At 36.4% G+C, this 19,606-nt stretch overlaps 1 protein-coding gene across 1 annotated transcript; it reads right to left on the reverse strand.

Annotated features, from left to right (window-relative positions):
• Positions 1 to 15,405: 15,405 nt before the first annotated feature.
• LOC145104596 (uncharacterized) lies at positions 15,406 to 16,074 on the reverse strand. Its single transcript, XM_079041816.1, has one exon. The coding sequence runs from the start codon at positions 16,072 to 16,074 to the stop codon at positions 15,406 to 15,408; it is 669 nt and encodes a 222-aa protein (XP_078897942.1).
• Between the last annotated feature and the right edge of the window lie 3,532 nt (positions 16,075 to 19,606).

The following is a 19,606-nucleotide window of genomic DNA, read 5'->3' on the forward strand; positions in this document are numbered from 1 at the left end:
CTCGGGGAGTACCTGTGTATTATTTCCCTGAGAATACAAGTAATTTGAAAAGAGAGTATCAACATAAAATTGAGTGAGTGAATAAATGTTTATGTTTGAAAGAGTATCTCTGTATCTTGTATATGTAAACTGTTCCAGAAAATCCTATATTTTCTATTTGTATATGAAAAGTAGTTTTATTCCCATAAAACCCTTCTCTGTGTATTAATGTTTTGTATTTGTATTACTTATGAAAACTTGTAACTGAGAGTGTGCCTGGCTCCACCAGCTGTTGTTGAAAACTGTATTGAATCTTTGTATTTTGTATTCTGTAAACTAGTACTTTGAAGGTGTACTTTCGTTTAGTTATTTATACACTAACGTATTGTTAATATCTTTTTAATGAGTTATTATAACCATACTATGACTGATGGCCTGAAACAAACGCTTTGTGGGCTAATGTCAGGACTTTTCTATGTTGTCTAAAATGAATTCTGGTTATAATGTCAGGACTTTTCTATGTTGTCTAAAATGAATTAAACAACCTGAATCTAGTGTCGGATTTCCGTAATTGGTGATACCCGGATCTTAAGTCTATCTTCGAGAAGTAGCTCGCACCTTGAAGTTGGTCGAACAGATCGTCAATGCGAGGTAGAGGGTATCGGTTCTTGATGGTAAGTTTATTCAGCTCGCGGTAGTCTATGCACATGCGGAATGATCCATCCTTCTTCTTTACGAACAAAACCGATGCTCCCCAAGGTGAGAAGCTTGGTCTTATGAAACCTTTACTAAGGAGTTCGTTAAGTTGGCTGGATAATTCTTGCATTTCAGAAGGTGCAAGACGATAGGGGGATTTGGCTACAGGGGTAGCTCCAGGGATTAAGTCGATTCGGAATTCGACTTGTCGTTCGGGAGGTACTCCTGGAAGATCATCGGGAAAGATATCGGGAAAGTTGCAAACCTCTGGAATGCTCGCGATATCTTTTACTTCTTGCTTTTTGTCTACGACGTGAGCTAAGAAAGCACAGTACTTTTTGCGAAGGTACTTCTGTGCCCTGATGCAAGAAATGATCCTAAGGTTCGTTCCGGGTTTGTCGCCATAGATAAGAAGAGTTTAGTTAGTTGGTAAGTTCAAACGAACAGCTCTTTCATAACATAGGATGTCGGCATGGTTGGGGCACAACCAATCCATACCTATTATGATGTCAAAACTTTTGATAGAGACCGGCATAAGGTCTATTGGAAAAGACAAGTCATTCAAAGTAAGGATACATCCTATGTATATATCATTGGTGGATTCAGATTTCCCGTTAGCCATTTCTACTGTAAATGTTTCATTGAGTGGTTAGGAGTTTTGATTTAGTAGGTGTTTAAAATTATGGCTCACGAAGCTCCTCTCAGCACCACAATCAAATAGAATGCATGCATAAGTATTATTGAGAAGGAACGTACCCGTGACCACAGCAGGGTCTGCCACCGCTTCTTCATGACCCAGGGCTAGTATTCTCCCAACTCCACCGGCATTTCTAGCTTTTGGGCAATCCTTCATGAAGTGCCCCACATCACCGCATTGGTAGCATGTTCGGCCTACTCCAGCGGCAGGTGCTTGGTTAAGTGGTTCGAGTGGCATTTTACAGAATCGGGCAATATGCCCTTTCCTGTTGCAGTTACGACACTGTAAGTCTCGGCAATTTCCATTGTGGTGAAAATTGCACTTGTTGCATTTAGGGAGGGTACCAGCATAGGGCTTTGTTGGTGCAAAATTATTGGGAACAGCAGTAGGTACAGTAGCGGGTATGGTAGCAGGTACAGTAGTAGCATGGACTGCCACTACTTGTTGCTTCTTTGCTGGTTCCAGAGGAGATTTTCCCTTCCCCTTGTTCCAAACCCTCTTATTGTTGTTGTTGTTGTTCTCCTTCGGTTGTTCTGGAGCAGAGACCACAGAGTTTTGACGGGCTCCATGGTCGATAAGAGATTGTGCCAGTTCTTTGGCACTGTCAAAAGTAATAGGCTTTGAAGCTAAAACACTTCACTGAATTTGGGGCGACATACCCCAAATATATCTCTCAATCTTTTTGCTCTCGATAGGAACCATATCCGGGCAAAGAATTTCCAGATCACAGAACCTATTGGTATAGGTTGATATATCAGAACCAACCATTGTAAGAGCCCATAGTTCTTGCTCCAGTTTCTGTATCTCCCCTCGCGGGCAGTATTCCCGCATTAACATGGCTTTTAGGCTCTCCCAGCTAATGGAATTAGCCACAACTAGAGTAAGTGACTTAATGTGGCCATTCCACCACGTTAGAGCCCTATCAAAAAAAGTACAGGCAGCAAATTTAACCTTGCTACCCTCAGGACAGGAGCAAATTTCAAAGATTGCTTCCGTCTTTTCTATCCACTGCCTTAGTGCCATAACTCCCCCAGTCCCATTAAAGGTCCTGGGTTTAGCATTATAGAAATCCTTATAAGTGCATTCTCGTGAATGCCCATGACTTTCTCCATGGTTAGAAGGATGTGCACCGACTCCCGACCCACTAACACCAGGAGTATGAACGTGAGACATGGCAGCCGCTACAGCCGCCGTGACCGCCGCTTGAAACATAGCGGGATCGAATTGATGAGGTGGTGGTGGGGGTGGCGTCGGTGCTTCATTGGTGTTGATACGTCTTGGATTTCTACGAGGAGGCATCTCTTGCTATAAAAGTCAAATAGATAAAAAGATAGTGAGATATCAAGAAGGAATATGAATTTGATATCTCTGAACTAAACACTTAATTCAACATGAATCTTACAAAGAATTGGAAATAGAAATCCACTGCAAGTACAACTTGCAACAGGATAATATGAAATTGAATGGTTATTTTTCAAAAAGTATGAATGTACATGTCAACTGTATTGGTATATTAAGTATATAAGGTCCAGAAAACTTGACCTTAAAGCAGGATTATAATATACTCCAATACTGAGAAAGTGTCGACATCAAACTGACCTACCGAAAATAACATTTCCACGGTCGTAGTGAAAGCATGAAAAATAACACTGGAGCATTTCTGTGATCCAAAACTTTGGAATAAGATGATTATGAAAACTGTAATAACTCTTGTTGAAGTAAAGTGCTTATCGTTTTATTGATACTTGATTTGTACATAACATAGAAAGTAGTATACACATTCGACATAGAAAGTAGAAAGTAGAAGTAGTGCGAACACTACTTGCGACGGTTTCTACGACGATTGCTAGGTTTTGCTTCGTCTTGCGCTTTCCAACGTCTTTCTTGGGCAGCTTGGTGCTCCCTCAGTTCTCTAATCTCTGATTCAGCAGCACAAAGTTGCCTTTGAAGGGCTTCAGTATGGTGTTGGGTGTCATCTTGCATCTCGTCAAGACGAAGGATATCTGCAGTGTTTGCCTGCGCAACCGCATTCACCTCTAGGATTCGATTGATCGACATCCTTGATTGATCGAACTGTCGGGCTATTCGGTTTACTATAACTGGAAGAGCTCTGTCAGCAGTTCCTCCTCTAGATACGTTATAGAAACCTCGTGTCATTCCGTATGGAGGGCGTTGGCCGTCTTGTCGACTCCAATGGTTTATGTATTGGCCCCACTCAGGTATTGGTTCTGCGTCCTCTTGCCTCTGGGGACGCTCCCCAAGGTTGCAGACTTGTGGCTCTGTATCTGTACCACTTGACTCGCTGTCCTCAAAGGGTTCTTCGTCTGAGTCTGTGATCCAGCCTGCATTCTGTGGATTGTAGGGGTCTCCCGGTAAATTGGGTGCAGCCATAGGTTCTGTATTAGAAATAAGATTAGTAAAATACTCTCCATAGTATTTTAATCTTTGTATTCTGTTCTATAGTTCTTCTGAATATGTATGGTAAGTTTTAGACATGTCTCAACACTACTATCACTCCCAAACACATGTTGGTCATATCTCAAATCAATATAGTTGATCAGGCTATATTAATTCCAGATATGATTACATAACTGCTCAGGTTTGACTATAGTACTCAACATCCAAATACTTTTAAGTTCTTATGATTGTGATATTATACTTGTAAGTATGAGTGTGCTCTTATGACTGTGATACTTTACTTGTGAGTGTTAGTATACTTCTTATAAAAATACTTAAATCTTTAAAAGTATACTTGTAGTCAGAGCTCCTTGCCCCGATGTATTTATAGTTTGTATATCTTTTATTGATTGATATACTGAGTTCACTATAAACAATGCTCTGATACCAATCTGTCACACCCCCAAACCAGACGGCGGAAACGTCTGGGGTGGAGGACTTGAATTGTAGTATCACAACACATGCATCATAGTAATCAAAGTAGAAACAACCATTGTATTTAATAAAATATAAATATTTACATGTGTTCAATCATTGTATGTTGAACCAAAATATAGTTATACAAAAGAAGATATGACTCAACAAAGCTCCATCTTCTCAAAAGCTCGGGGAGTACCTGTGTATTATTTCCCTGAGAATACAAGTAATTTGAAAAGAGAGTATCAACATAAAGTTGAGTGAGTGCATAAATGTTTATGTTTGAAAGAGTATCTATGTATCTTGTATATGTAAACTGTTCCAGAAAATCCTATATTTTCTGTTTGTATATGAAAAGTAGTTTTATTCCCATAAAACCCTTCTCTGTGTATTAATGTTTTGTATTTGTATTACTTATGAAAACTTGTAACTGAGAGTGTGCCTGGCTCCACCAGCTGTTGTTGAAAACTGTATTGAATCTTTGTATTTTGTATTCTGTAAACTAGTACTTTGAAGGTGTACTTTCGTTTAGTTATTTATACACTAACGTATTGTTAATATCTTTTTAATGAGTTATTATAACCATACTATGATTGATGGCCTGAAACAAACGCTTTGTGGGCTAATGTCAGGACTTTTCTATGTTGTCTAAAATGAATTCTGGTTATAATGTCAGGACTTTTCTATGTTGTCTAAAATGAATTAAACAACCTGAATCTAGTGTCTCATAAAAAGCATATAAACGTTACATGTATATTAGTTTGAAAACTCAATCATTCTGAAATAATGATTGACAGTATATTCTTTGAATTAGTATTTCCAAACATGTATTTGATAAGTGTAAACCTTGATTTGTTCTGTTTCAAAACCCTAGTTTCTTGTGTATTCTAGTGTACTTGTATCATGAATTATTGTTCTATGTATAAATTATACCTATTATAATTTATATGTACTCCCTGATTGTGTATTTAACCATGTTTGCATGTAATCCCTTGCTCAGCATGTTACAAAGGTAGTTAAACTGATGAAATAACTATTATATTTATATACATATACAATTTTATATATAAGTAAAATTTAAACGACACTCGGACAAGTAACCGGTACTTTAAGCCCACATCCAAACAAGGAAAAGGACCCAGAATGAGTTATCAGTCCTAAGCCTTTTAAATCTTATTTATATACATATATATATACAAATATGAATTTTGGGGGAAAATTATAAGATTATAAAAGAGTTTGATGTGTTGAGTATTTTTAGATAATTTAATGTTATTTTATCATGATTTGAATCATGATTTTATAACACAAAGTTCTTGTGTTATGCTTGTATTCCCCCCCCCCCCCCTTAAAACAGTAGAAATTATGAAAATACGGGGGTATGAACTCACTTGATAGATGCTGAACCGGACAGAGTTTCGTTTCAAGAAAATGAGTTTATTTGTCGAGAAACCGGCTCAAATTGGGCAGAGTTTCGATAGGAAAGAGGTTACTTCTTGGGAATCTCGAGGCTTCGAGGCTTGCTTAGGGTTCGAGACTTGATACCGGGGCTTTAGGGGTTGTATATGAGCTTAGGGGAGTGGAAAATGTGAAAGAGAATGATTTTTGGGGTGAAAAAGTGTAAAAAATCTGGAACCCTCGCATGCTATATATAGTCTGAAGGTTCGGACCCGAAGCTGCACGAAGGTGACACGCGTCGGACAGGTGGCGAGGCGAGGGGGCTTCTTCAGACCGGAGGCTCACTGCTGGCTGGCTCGGATTGGACCAACCCTCTGTCCAATGGGAAGGAGACACGTGCGAAGGGGAGGGTCCGAGGCGTGTGCGAGGGGTGTCTCCGGGGCATCTCCTGCGAAGCTGTTCGCTTCTAAGTGGACCTCAGCTGCGGTCTAATCAGGAAGTGCCACGCATGGGTTCGGTCCACTCAGCAGCTGCCACGTGCGAGGGTGACGTAGCATACGAAATTGCCCAGTTTTTCCCATTTTTTTCTTTATTTTTGTGCCAAACTTGCGAAAATCATAACTTTCGCATACGAGCTCCGTTTTTGGCATTCTTTATATGCACGCGTAGGTAAAATCATACTCTACGACTTTCGTTTAGACTTTGTTGGCTAATTTTGACTATATTTTTAATATTATTATTTTAAACAGACCGGGACGGGAATCCGTTAAAAATTCATAACTTCTTCATCCGACGTCCGTTTTCGTCTGTCTTTTTACCACTGTACTACTACCGACGAGACCTTCAATTCTCGTTTAGGTTGTGTCGGCTAAAATCGCTCGATCTTTATTTCGAGTTTTTAGCTGTACACTGCTATACTGAAACTTAGAAAAATCATAACTTCCTCATACGAAGTCAGATTTTTCCGTTCCTTTTATGAAAGAACTCGGTTTAACATAAACTACAACTTTCATTTAGATTGTTAAGGCTAAAAAGCCTTTTATCAAAAATTCAGTTTTTACACTGAACAGTGTTTTGTCGGTTTTGTCGCGGATTTTCGATTGGTCATAACTTCTTCGCTATAACTCGGATTTTAGTATTCTTTATGTTTTTGGAAACCTTATTACAATCTCCATCACTTGGTTCATCCCAATCGAGATTGCTAAATAATTTATTTTTGAGGGTCAATTATCTAAATATACACATTATGCTAAAATTTCTCTTTATTATTATAAAAAGAACTATACATTGACCTAAACTATTACATATGTTTGAAATTACGATTTGTTACAATTTAAGTATTGGATTAAACCCACTCTCATAGAATCACTTCATAGAATTTATCACGAGTAATTATGAGATGATAATATCATATAATCTTTAAACCGAGATATATGAGTTATTGTTTACGAGTTGGTTGTGCATTGATAATGCGTAAACGCATCAATAACTTGATGTTATAAAACATATTGTTGTGTACGAATTGATGAGTATATAGTACAAGCATAAACGTCAAAGTTTATCTATTCCTTTTTCCCCAAAGGAAAAAGCGATATCTTAGGCTCCTCGATGATTTGGTGTTGACTTATGTGTCAGGCCCTGTCAGGACTGAATTGATGTGTTCAATTAAGATCTTTGTCATTACAAATCAAAAATCAGGAAACAAACTGTTGGACAATGAGAATGATTATGTTCCATGTGATTTGTCCACATGATATATTGCAGAACGGAGGATTATATGATCCCTTATCTTGTGAAACGTAACTGACTAGGTTAGAGTTCGACAGCGGCTTTTGAAAGCTACATAATGCTGGTCAATTTTTGAAGTTATACTTGCAATTATAGTTATTAGACTTATCCAAGTGGGAGACTATTGGATTAGGTGTCTAAGCCCATAACTATAATTGGTATATACTTAAATTGATAGTAGCATAGTCCTTTTGGGTTGCCTTCACTCTTGCAACTTGACAGGATGACTTTTGGAGAGAAGTTGAATTTATTATTTGGAATAATAAATTCATATAAATGATTTATTAATATGTTATAAAAATAATATATTAATTGGAAGTCATGTTATATAATTGATATTTAATCAGAAATTAATTTGGAATTAATTTTGGGATTAAAGGAATTAATTAAAAGTACAGGGACTGTTTTGCAAATCATTGATAGTTGTGAAACTGGGCTCTTGGACTCCTTAGATGGGAGTGGAAAAAAATTATAGGGTGTACCTATAAGTTTTCGTCAAAGGCCTTCTAATGAGGAGTCCATGGGCTGCTTAGGCCTTAAGCAGGGAATTAGGGTTTCCACCTGCAAACCCTAGCTTTGGGACTCAACAACCTGCAGTATATAAGGAGGCTTACCCTTGGGATTTTCGGGCACTTACATCTAACCCTAGTAGAGCCCAATTTCTAAGAGCATTCCCTCCTCTCTCCTCTCATCCTCTTGCAAAGACTGTTTCTAAGCCATTAGAGTTGTCACATTTAAGGCACTTGCTTTCAAGAGTTCAAGATCTACAAGGATTAATAGTTATTACTACATAACAATTCAGTTATGAATCTAAACCCTATTATTTGGTCAATTTCGATTATATAGATGCATATTAGGGTTTCTCCTTTGTATTCAAGTTTGCACGTTCAACTAGTAAAAACCTAGATCTAAAGCAATTAGGGTTGCATGAACACATAGGATATGTAGTTATGCTCAAAACCCATCAACTACATCAATTTCTCAACCTCAAACCTCATCGATCCCAGACATTACACATTCAACACCAATGGTTTCTCAAGTTGAACCTATTATGAATGAACCTATCATTTCATAACCTATTTACACCATTTTCTACAATTGTAATTGATTCAGAGCCAATTCATAATTCTGATGGGTTTTCCAGGTTATAAAAAAAAATTACATGTGGCGGAAAAACACTTAAACCCTTAAGTTCACATGCAACCTAGAAATAATCTATGTTTTCTCTACTGATGTCACAACTGGAAAAATTCTAGATGAAACAAGGTCCAAACTTCAACCATGTACCCGTAAATTCACAATGTAATAATCTAGGTCAACCATTATAACTCGTTTTGAGGTAATGAAGATATAAAATAATTAAGATGAAAATAAGCGTCAAAAATAAAATGTAAGATAAACTTGATTTGTATGAATAAAGTGGTAGTAATCGTGAAAAGGATTATGAAGATATAAAGAATATCGAAATCTGAGTTATAACAAAAAAGTTATGACCTATCGAAGTTTCACGACAGAACCGGCACAACGATGTGTGACATAAAAAGTGAGTTTACAATAAAATGTTTTTTGGCCTTAACAATCTAAATAAAAGTTGTAGCATACGTTAAACCGAGAGCGTGCATAAAAAGAACGTCCAAATCTGACTTCGTATGAGGAAGTTATGATTATTCTAAGATTCTGCACAACGGTGTACAACCCGAAATTTGAATTATAGATCGAGCGATTTTTAGCCGACACAACCTAAACGAGAATCGAAGATCACTTCAATAGTAGCTCAACGGTAAAAAGACAGACGAAAACGGATGTCGTATGAAGAAGTTATGAATTTTTAACAAACTTTTCCTGTCCCGGTCTGTTAAAAATATAACAATAAAAATAAAGTTAAAATTAGCTGATGGAGTCTAAATGAAAGTCATAGTGTACGGTCTCACCGACGCGTGGATATAAAGAACGTCGAAAACGGAGCTCGTATGCGAAAGTTATGAATTTTTAAAGTTCAGGGCACAAACTTTGAAGCTTATCCGAAGCCATACGCCCAGCGTACGAGATTACGCCCATTGTTCGCATGTTCGGTCCGGAGCTGGCCACGTCGCCCTTCCTTCGCATGGTAGACACGTATCAGACACGTCCGAAGCTCACCGGTCAAGCGCCACGTAGCTCCTACGCGCAACGTACGAGGGTTGCCTTGCATACCGAGGTACGCCCAGCGTACCGAAGTACGCCCCACGTACTGCGACGGTTCAGCCAACTATAAAAGGGGTGCGAGACTGGCCGAATTGTTTTAGAAATTTACTCCTCCTTTCACATTTTACACCCTCTCAAGCCACTTTAAAACCCCCCAAAGCTTAGGGAACATTCCTAACACTAAAAGAAAGCCCGGAACACCCGAATCCCCCGAGAAAAGAGTCTTTTCGGTTTGAAACTCGGCCCGCGCAAAGCACGGTTTTCAACAGAAACTCACGGTTTCGTCAAGGAAAATCATTTCTAGAAGCGAAGTACTGTCTGAATCACCACCTTATCAAGTGAGTTCATACCCCTATATTTTCACAAGTCTTTTCTATGTTTTTAAGGGGGGGGGGGGGATACAAGTAATACACAAGAAAATTTACTTTAAAATGCAAACATCCAACTACGTTTATCTTTCTATTTTTATGAAAAGATGTTACTATCAAATTCATATATTACCACGGGAAAAGTTTTGGTAAAACATAACGATACGATAAACAAATACAAGAGATTTCGTTTTATTCAACTAAATATATATAACTATATATACAATTATTGAGTATAACTTGAATCCTATGATAAACTATATAAATATAGTTTATGGAACATGCTAAGACGTAAAGGTTTTCACACCAACACAGAAACAAACATATAAACTATAATAGGCATCATTTATGGAACAAAGATACTATTTTACGAAGTTCAGGTTACAATACGGAAACAAACTTATAAACTATAATAGGTATAGTTTATGGAACAAAGGATCTATATTACAAAGTACATGTTAACAGATAAACGAAAAGGGTTTTCAGATAACAGATAAACAAAAAGGGTTTTCAGTTATTACTCGTAAACACGTTGAAGCAATTTGTGAGAAGTTTCCGTGAGCTTATCTAAGTACTGGTAAAAGTTCTGATTTATAACCAGAGTCTCTTGTAGGGAGAACGAGATATTTGTGTATAGATATATTTGGGACTGACACTCCCACACCTAAACTGTTAGCTACAGTTAGGCCGGAAGGCTTGTGGTGACAAATGTCTTGAACGTTCTGACGCCTGAAAAACGACGTAATCAGGCCGACTGGGTCAGTATGGTTATAAAAACTCACAAAGAGAAAACAACGACATACTTACGAATAATATATTATCAAATAATCTTAATTGATTATTAACCTTACATTCGGATTTCAGAGCAAATATACTTTCAAGGGTTTTATTTAAATATAAAACTATATTACATTATTTTGCTAGTACATAAGTTCTAGATTTACACGCAGTTACATGAAAAGCAAAACTTTATACTATTTACCGATATGGTACAAACAGGAGTTCAGAATAACATATATCTAGTATTCTTATTACTAAAGTCTATGATCACTTAATGTATACGTTAGGATTCTGTATAATGAATATCCGATAGGCAGTGGAATGTGTGCTTTCCGCCTTTCTTCCTGTTCCTTGTTTGGTTGTGGGCTTAGGGCAGATTCACCCAATCGGCTGTCTGTTCGATTTTTATTATATATAATTTGCATACACTAAGTAATCATAGAAGGTAACAGGACGGGTCATACCAATTACATGAATCAGAACCTTGAATCACAGATTATAAACATAAAGAAACCTATACTTTTTGGTTTCAAAGTAATAAGATTACATTCCATTTTACTAAAATATCGGATATCTTGGAGAAACACACGAACATTTTTAAAGAACAAAGAACATATCTTTTCCAACAAAATACTTATGAACTCACCAACTTAAATGTTGACACTTCTTCAAACCACTTGTATTCTCAGGAAAGTTAGTAGACAGGTACTCTCTCAGGTGTTACGAAGACGGAGCATAGTAGCACTACGCCATATCTTTTGCAATAGTTTAAATGTTATACAAGTAATGTTTTTTAACACAATGTAAATACTATGTTATTAATACAATGGTTGTTGTTGTTTTGATTACTATTATTCAATTGTTGTGATACTGTACATGACGTCCTCCGCCCCTGAACGTTTCCGTCGTTCCAGTTTGGGAGTGTGACAGATTGGTATCAAAGCATTGTTTATAGTGAACTAAGTATATCAACCTATAAAAGATATACAACTATAAACACAATGGGATAAAAATACTCTGACCAAGAATTATACTTTTTAAAATATATTAGTATCTTTTATGAAAGTATACATACATGCATATATATACTAGAACAAGTATCACAAGAAGAACAAAACAAAAGTATTTAGGTGTTGGACACTACATTCAAACCTAGACAGTTATGTAATCATATCTGGGATAAATATAGCCTGGTCAACTATATTTATTTGAGATACAACCAACATGTGTTTGGGAGTGATAGTGGTGTTGCAACAAGACTAAAACTTACCAACTCTATATACAAATGAATACTAGAACCAAACATAAAGTTTAAAATACTATAGGAGTATTTTATGATACCATACAATGACAACAAGTCTAGAAACTTATCAAATTCGTATATCACCAAGCTCTATAATCAAGCATATAATTAGAATACTATAGGAGTATTTTAGGCACTATAACTGACTTATGTGAAAACTAAAAGACCTTTACTGGTAGGTCTATAATTACTGAGTGTATACATTAAGGTTATATATAATTAAAATTTTATAGACTTAGAATTTGTGATCTTCGCTCTACTTCCTGTTCCTTGTTTGGTTGTGGTCTTAGAGTAGGATCACTTATTCGAAGTTCTATTTAATCTTTGTTATATATAATCTGTATACACTACGTGATTATAGAAAGACTCGGTAAGGATCATCCTCGTAAAAATTTATTTTTAATAGAAATGTTTTATTAATCTCGTAGATTCTTTAGACACTCTCATTCTCGTACAACCGACACACCTAGACATCTCAAGCAGTCAACAGAGGAGTTGAGGAAGAACCAAAATAGGGTTCATGAGGAGAATTCCGAGAAAGGACCAAACGAAGTGAAAAACACTAGAGAAATCATTAACGAAGACATCCAAAGGATACATTGTTCCTTCGGATTTGGATTTGATCAAGCAGGTGCTTCTATCACTCGTCATTATGTAGCAATATTCATTATCGAATTCAACTCGATGACCTGCTTTACATAGTTGGGCCACACTGATCAAGTTGTGCTTGATACCTTCTACGTAAGCAACCTTTTGAATTGAGAAATTTCCCATGGTCAAAACACCGTAACCCCTGATGATTCCATTTGCATTGTTCCCGAATGTGATGTGTCCACCATTACAAATAGGCCTGAAGTCGCGAAGGTATTCTAACCTTCCGGTCATGTGCAAGGAGCAGGCGCTAACAATTAACCACTCCTCTTCTTGTTCCTCCTTGCACATTGCCTGAAAATTAAACGGTTAGTTTGGGCACCCAAACACGTTTGGAGCCCGGGGACACATGAGAAACTTGCTTACTGAATGTATGCACGTGAGACTTTGGAACAGTTTTCATGTCTATTTTTAAGCCTAGTCATGGGTGTTTGGTAACTTTTGGGATATTTCAAGGTTGGATTGGACAGAGCGTCTTGAGTGGATAAAATCCAAAAGAAATATTTTTCTCGTTTATCCAGACACCGTACTTGGTCAACGATCCGGAGGGTGTAGTTTGAGTCTTGTGTCCAGTCCGTGAGTGATTTTTGGCTGTAGTGCCTTTGGAATTTAAAAAAGTTTTTGCACGTGAATTACTCCTAGGTTTTGACCTGACAACTGACTGAGATGATTTTGAATGTTCAGGAGTTGGTAGAATACCTTTCCACTTTGGATCATTTAAGGAAGATTTTTGAAAAGAATACTTTTGAAAAGATGTGACTTTCTTTTGGGATTTCGCAGGAGTGTTTGAAAACATTTATGTTACTGCACACTCCTTTGTGTCTGATCCTTTGACGGCCGTGTTTTTTGAAAGATTTTTGGAAGTGGTGGGTTTTTCTAAATTCTTTTGATTTAAAACCTTGGTGTGTTTGAAATTGTTTTTGTATTCAGCATCCCGCTTTTTGCCTCGGGATCTGGGTTCCTCTTTGAGAGCCAGTTTTGCTTGAGTTTTTGGAGAACCGCAGTCAGAAATGTTCAACTGCGGTTTCTTGAAAACCTTTGATTGTTTTGAAAAACGAGGACTTAAATCATCTGAACTAGAGAATTCAGGACTTTGTGAACATTGGCCATATTCAAAATTTTCAATTGGTAACTCGTGAAGGATGGGCTGAATGGTCACTGTGCTTTTGACTACGATCTGTGGTGCGGATGACTGAACAACCGCAGAGTATGTCAAAGCTGGTTCACTATTGGGACATTTTATAGAAGGCAAGGATGAACAATTTTCTATTACTTCTTGTTCTTCCACAATAATTTCTTCATCTACATCCGAAGTAGACTGAGAATTGGGACAATTTGTGCCAATGAAGGGTAAATGATCATTTGGATAATCAGAGTATTCAGGAAGAATTTCCTCGATGACATAATTGTTACTCAGTTCATGAAGTCGACCAAAGTGGCATCTTATGTCTTCAGGAAACGTTTTATCATTAACTGGATAATGAAACTCACAATCTGGTGGGACATATGGTTGATCAGCATTGAATCGGGGAGTTGAGTCCTCATTGGTTGAGTACCCATTGGACCATCCCCAATTGTAGGTGTTGTCCACAGTTCCATTTGTTAACTAAGTTTTCAATTGCTTCGGACTAATTAAAAAGCTTTTCTATTAATTTATTCAAACGTACAATTTCCTTTTGGGTGAAATCCCTTTGATTTAAAGCAATATCTAACTAAGTTTCATTCAACATCCTAGCATCTTTTTCTAACAACAGATCCTTTTCTAGCATAGCAACCTTAAGTCTCTTATCCTCAAGTCTTCCTCTCACGTGATATAGCTCTTGGGATGCAATATTCTTTTCATCTATTGCTTTGTTGTAGTCTGAAAGGACGGCAACACATGTGTCATTAAGTCTTTCTAAGTATGGCTCACAAACATGCATGCTGAAATTATTAGAATGGATCATGATTTTTACCTGTTTGACGATGTTGAGGGTGCCATCTTTGGCCATGTAGCAGTAGTTTCTTTCTAGCTTCTTCGATCCGTCCTCTTCAGCAGCTGCAACCATGCATATCTTTCCCTTTCCTTTGAGGTTGTCAAAGTCTTCATCCTCATCTCTGGAAGACCACACTTTATGATCTCTTTTCACATGAGTAACATATGATCTCGACTTTTCTTTTTCTTCCATTTCTTGTGCCATTCTAAGATAGAATACCTTGTCCTTAACCACATTTGCCTTGCAATCTTAATTAAAGTGATTCTCTTTATGACATTTGTGACAGATAATGACTTCATTTTTCTCTTCAGTTGAGGTACCGGAGTCTGATGTTTTGTTGGACTATAGTCCCTCATTTGAATGATGTGCGTTCTGTGGTTGCGGTGGGTGGTGTGGGTTTCGAGGATATCGTGAGTGGTTTGACTGCGGATTGAAGTTACGGTTAAAAGGTGGTTTTGTGAACTGCTGATTTTTACGAAATGAGGTTGGTGGTAATCGGTTGAATTGCTGGCTAACTAGGGCAATGGCCTTTTGGAATTCTTCTTCACCATCCAATTCAGCATCAGCTTCATATGACTGTGGTGGGTTTTCATATGATAGTGGATAAGATGGTTCTGTATGAAACAAGTACTGTGAGGTTTTGACTTGTGGGGTTTGAGCTATCAGGGTAAGTGGACCACCGACATCAACACAATCTTTCAGCACCTTTGATTATTGTGCCTGAAGTTCTCCATACAATTTGAATAAAGACAAAATATGAATCTTTCTATCTCCTTGCACAATCATCTTTGCAGTGGACCAATGTCTTCCCAAACCATTTAGACTTTGTAGATTTGTTTCATGGTTGCTTCGAATTGTACCAACATTTGATAGCTTCGTGATGATGAGGTTGAACCGTTTGAACGAGTCGTCAAGACTTTCACCAGGAAGAGCTTTGAAATTGTTAAACTCATTGAGGGTAGTGGTGAGTTTCTTATCTTGAGCTTGTTCAGACCCTTGGTAGAGATTTTTCAGCACATCCCAAATCTCCTTAGCAGATTTGCAGTTGATGATGATGTCAAAGTTGTCCAGAGCTACACTGCAAGAGATTTCATAGAAGGCTATAGCATCATTTTCCATTTTGTCAAGATCATCTTTGGTTGATCGATTTATTGTAGCTTGACCTCCACCCAGTCGTGCTTGAGCACCATCTGCTTGAACAGGAGTAAGAATAGGGACATGTGGTCCTTCTTCCACTGATCTCCACACATCTCTTCCGAGCCTCTTAAGATACCTTTCCATTCTTTGTGACCAATGGTGGTATTCATTTGTAACAAGTATTGGTGCTGTGTACGAGCCTCCAACACTGTTGGAAACGTTTAATGATAGAGCTTGTGCCATATTTCCTTTGTTTTGATTTTTTTTTGTATTTTTTAAGAATGAGCTTTAGTGGTATAGAAGGCTTTTCAAAATCAGAGTTTTGTTTAAAAAGCAACCACTTTGACTCTGATACCAATTTTTGAGAGAAAAACTTTTGAGACACACTTGAACAAACGTTAGTACAAGATTATAGTTGCGGAATAAGTGAATCTCAAAGGATCATAAAAGCTCAAAAATAATAAGTTAGATTTGTTAGATGGTTAGTTGCAGAATTATAAAGTGATGAAAAGTAAAGTAAATGTAAATGACAACAAGTTATATCAAGTATACACCAAACTGATTCATAACAAGGTTTTCATTCAAACACTAGTTAATATGTGTGATCAGTTTAAATTGAATAGGATCTTCGAAGATAATAAGTAAGATATGAGGAAAAGATCTTAGTATTTCAGAGTGAAGGTTCAGAAAGATCGTTTATAGAGATATGATAAGAAGTAATGGTAAAAGGTGTAGAATACATGAAGACGGATACTCTATTTATAGAGTTCCATAAAGTTACATCTTGAATAAAAAATAATAAACTACTGACTCTAAGTGACCATGCACGGTTCGCTGGACAATGTAATGCAAATATGCTAAGTCAGTTGATGTAACCAAAAATCTTCACTGCGGTAGAGAGGTTGCGGTTCAAAACAAAACCTTCAACTACGGTAGACAAGCATACGTTGCGGTGGCAAGACTGATTGCGGTAGCCAAAAAGAGATACGGTAGTAAAATGGATTGCGGATCGTTAAGTTTAAGAGGGTCACTTTTTGCTTTAACAACTTGGTTAATAAATTAATTAGAAATCAAAATAAATGGTTTATTAAAGTGTTATGGAAATAATATATTAATTAGAAATCTTATTTTTTTAATTAATATTTAATCAGAAATTAATTTGGATGTAATTTTGGGGTTAAAGGGATTAATTAAAACTACAAGGACTAAAGGTGACAATGTTCAATAGTTGTGCATTGGGAAATTCTAGAACCTCCCTATAGTAAGGGGAACGAATTCTAGATGCTCCTAGGGTTTCCGTGGGCTCTAAGCGTGCCTTGGATGCCTTGGGGGGAGAGTTAAGGGATTAGGGTTATCTTGGATACACATGCCTTATCCAATACCTTCCTAACACCTATATAAACCTTCCTTAGGGTTAAATTCCAGCCTAGCCCTTCATTCCAAGTACCTTGGCCGAAATTTTAATCTACTCCTCTCTCTCTCTTTCTCTCTCTCTCTCTCTATATATATATATATATATATATATATATATATATATATATATATATATATATATATAGTATTCCTTGGTTGCTTGAGTTTGTTTATGAACCATTAGAGGCGCGACACTTGTGGCGCTTGCTACCAAAGGTCTTTCAAGCTAGGATTCAAGATTGTTTACAATAACAATCTTAAAGGTATGTATTATAAACCTATTATGTGATTTTCGATTATTATCCATAGATATAGGGTTTACACTTTGTTATTCATTATTGTATGTTCAATTAGAGAAAACGTAGATCTTCAATTAGGGTTGCATGCACACATAAGATTATATGTTTTGCTCAAAACTCATCAGTGGTATCAGAGTCATGTTTGTTTTCTAATGAATATGATGCAATTGTATGAACTTGAACAAGGAGGAGAAAACATAATCGTCATTCTGTTCTTCGAACTCATCGAGTTGTTTCTTCGGACTCGACTTGTTGGACTGCAACTCGGCGAGTTGGTCCTCCAACTCGGCAAGTTTATGCGTCAGATTCTGATTTCGGATTTTCTTGCCTAACTTGATTTATTTGGTTAATATTTGGTAATTATATCTTATTAAAACTGTCATAAGTCTATTTTTGGTAATATTAGATAATTAAATATGACCTAAATGTGAGGAGATAATTATAAATTGGATAATGTAGATTTTATTTGATTATAATTATCCTTATGGATATGATTAATAATTTTATTAATTGTTTAATTAAAGGATAATTTATATATCCTTAATTTGTTACTAAATAATTATTTGATTATTAATTAAAGATAATTTTAGGGTTGTGTGAAATTTAAATTAAGAGGTTTAATTTTTGAAATTTAAAATGTAAAACCTAAATTACATTCTTATGGACTTCGTTAATAATTTAATTAAATGATTAATTAAAGTATAATTAATAAATCCATATATGATTTAAATTTAATTAAATTAAATGTTTAATTTATTAAAAGATTAAACCCTTGGAATTTTAAAATGTTTGAAATTCACCTTATACTATATATAATTAAGAATTTAATATATATATATATATATATATATATATATATATATATAAGAAAAGTCAGTTTTACCATTAGTAGGCCTCATTCACGAACCCGGTCTATAAGGGGGGTATAAGGAAATTGCCTATAAAATGGCGATTGAATGAGTGTCCACTCTCACCCACCACTTCCTTTACTAGTGGAGGTTCGTTAGCCGAACGAGTTTAATAGGACAAAATAATTCTCATTAATAATTATAATGAGTTATAAAGTAACTAAATCATTTTTTTCTAAAAATCTCACTCTTAGTTACTTTGGGAAAATTGTGAATTTGATGCTAACCCATGAAATTGCACATTGCACCTTATTGATCGTGAGTGGAGCGTATGTGGTTAACCGGCACACTAATATGGGACTAATATTGTTGGAAATGGGTGTCTCGTAAATTATCATTGAATTAATGGAGCGCGTGTGGTTAACTGGCACGTTAATTTCAGATGATAAATGACATCGAAAGTACCAAGCTAATTTGCATGGTTATTCACATCTCGTTTGTGATCTTCGGCATCCCATTCACAAAGTGAGAGCATAATCGAGATTAAACATGCCATTGAATAGTTCAGTGAATCTCAAAAGATCTAGGAGTTTCATAAGATTGAAATTGGTAAATGTTTTACCTACCTAAAATATATTCAAATTTGATTACGGCATCCCTCGTCAGAATTTGAATCGAAAATATGGATCCTAGCCTTAATTTAAATTTTTGGGTTAACAATTAAGGAGTAAAATCAACTAACTTGAATTCTCTTTTCTCCCTTTATAGATGTCGAGTCAAGACAATAATGGTTCTCCTCGTTCTTCCGGAAATGTTTTTCCTTCTGAAGATGATCTTCCACATGTTGATCAAGGTGAAAGAATGTTCCCTTCTTCAAGCAATGGTGGAATTGGAAATCATGCTTCTCCAACTCTTATTCTACCTCCTTCGGTGACTCTCCTTAAGTCATGTTTTCTTCAAGTTGAAAAGTACAAAGTCACTCAAGCCCTGTTGGTATGTAAACATCAAGATGGAAAGTCTGTGTGTGCGCATGTTCTGAAAATGAAATCGCACATTAAAGATTGGGGATGTTGGGTGGCGTTTTCCCAAGGGAGATAGCCATTGACTTAGTTCTATTTTTGCTTCCTGAATCATATAGTCAGTTCATTGAAGACTACTATATGAGGGACACACGACGTGACCCTAATTGATCTAACATATATGTTGATTGCTGCT

The sequence above is a fragment of the Lactuca virosa genome, chromosome 4, assembly GCF_052849685.1.
Source record: "Lactuca virosa cultivar CGN04683 chromosome 4, Lactuca_virosa_CGN04683_v6, whole genome shotgun sequence".
In the NCBI taxonomy this organism is placed as follows: Eukaryota; Viridiplantae; Streptophyta; class Magnoliopsida; order Asterales; family Asteraceae; genus Lactuca; species Lactuca virosa.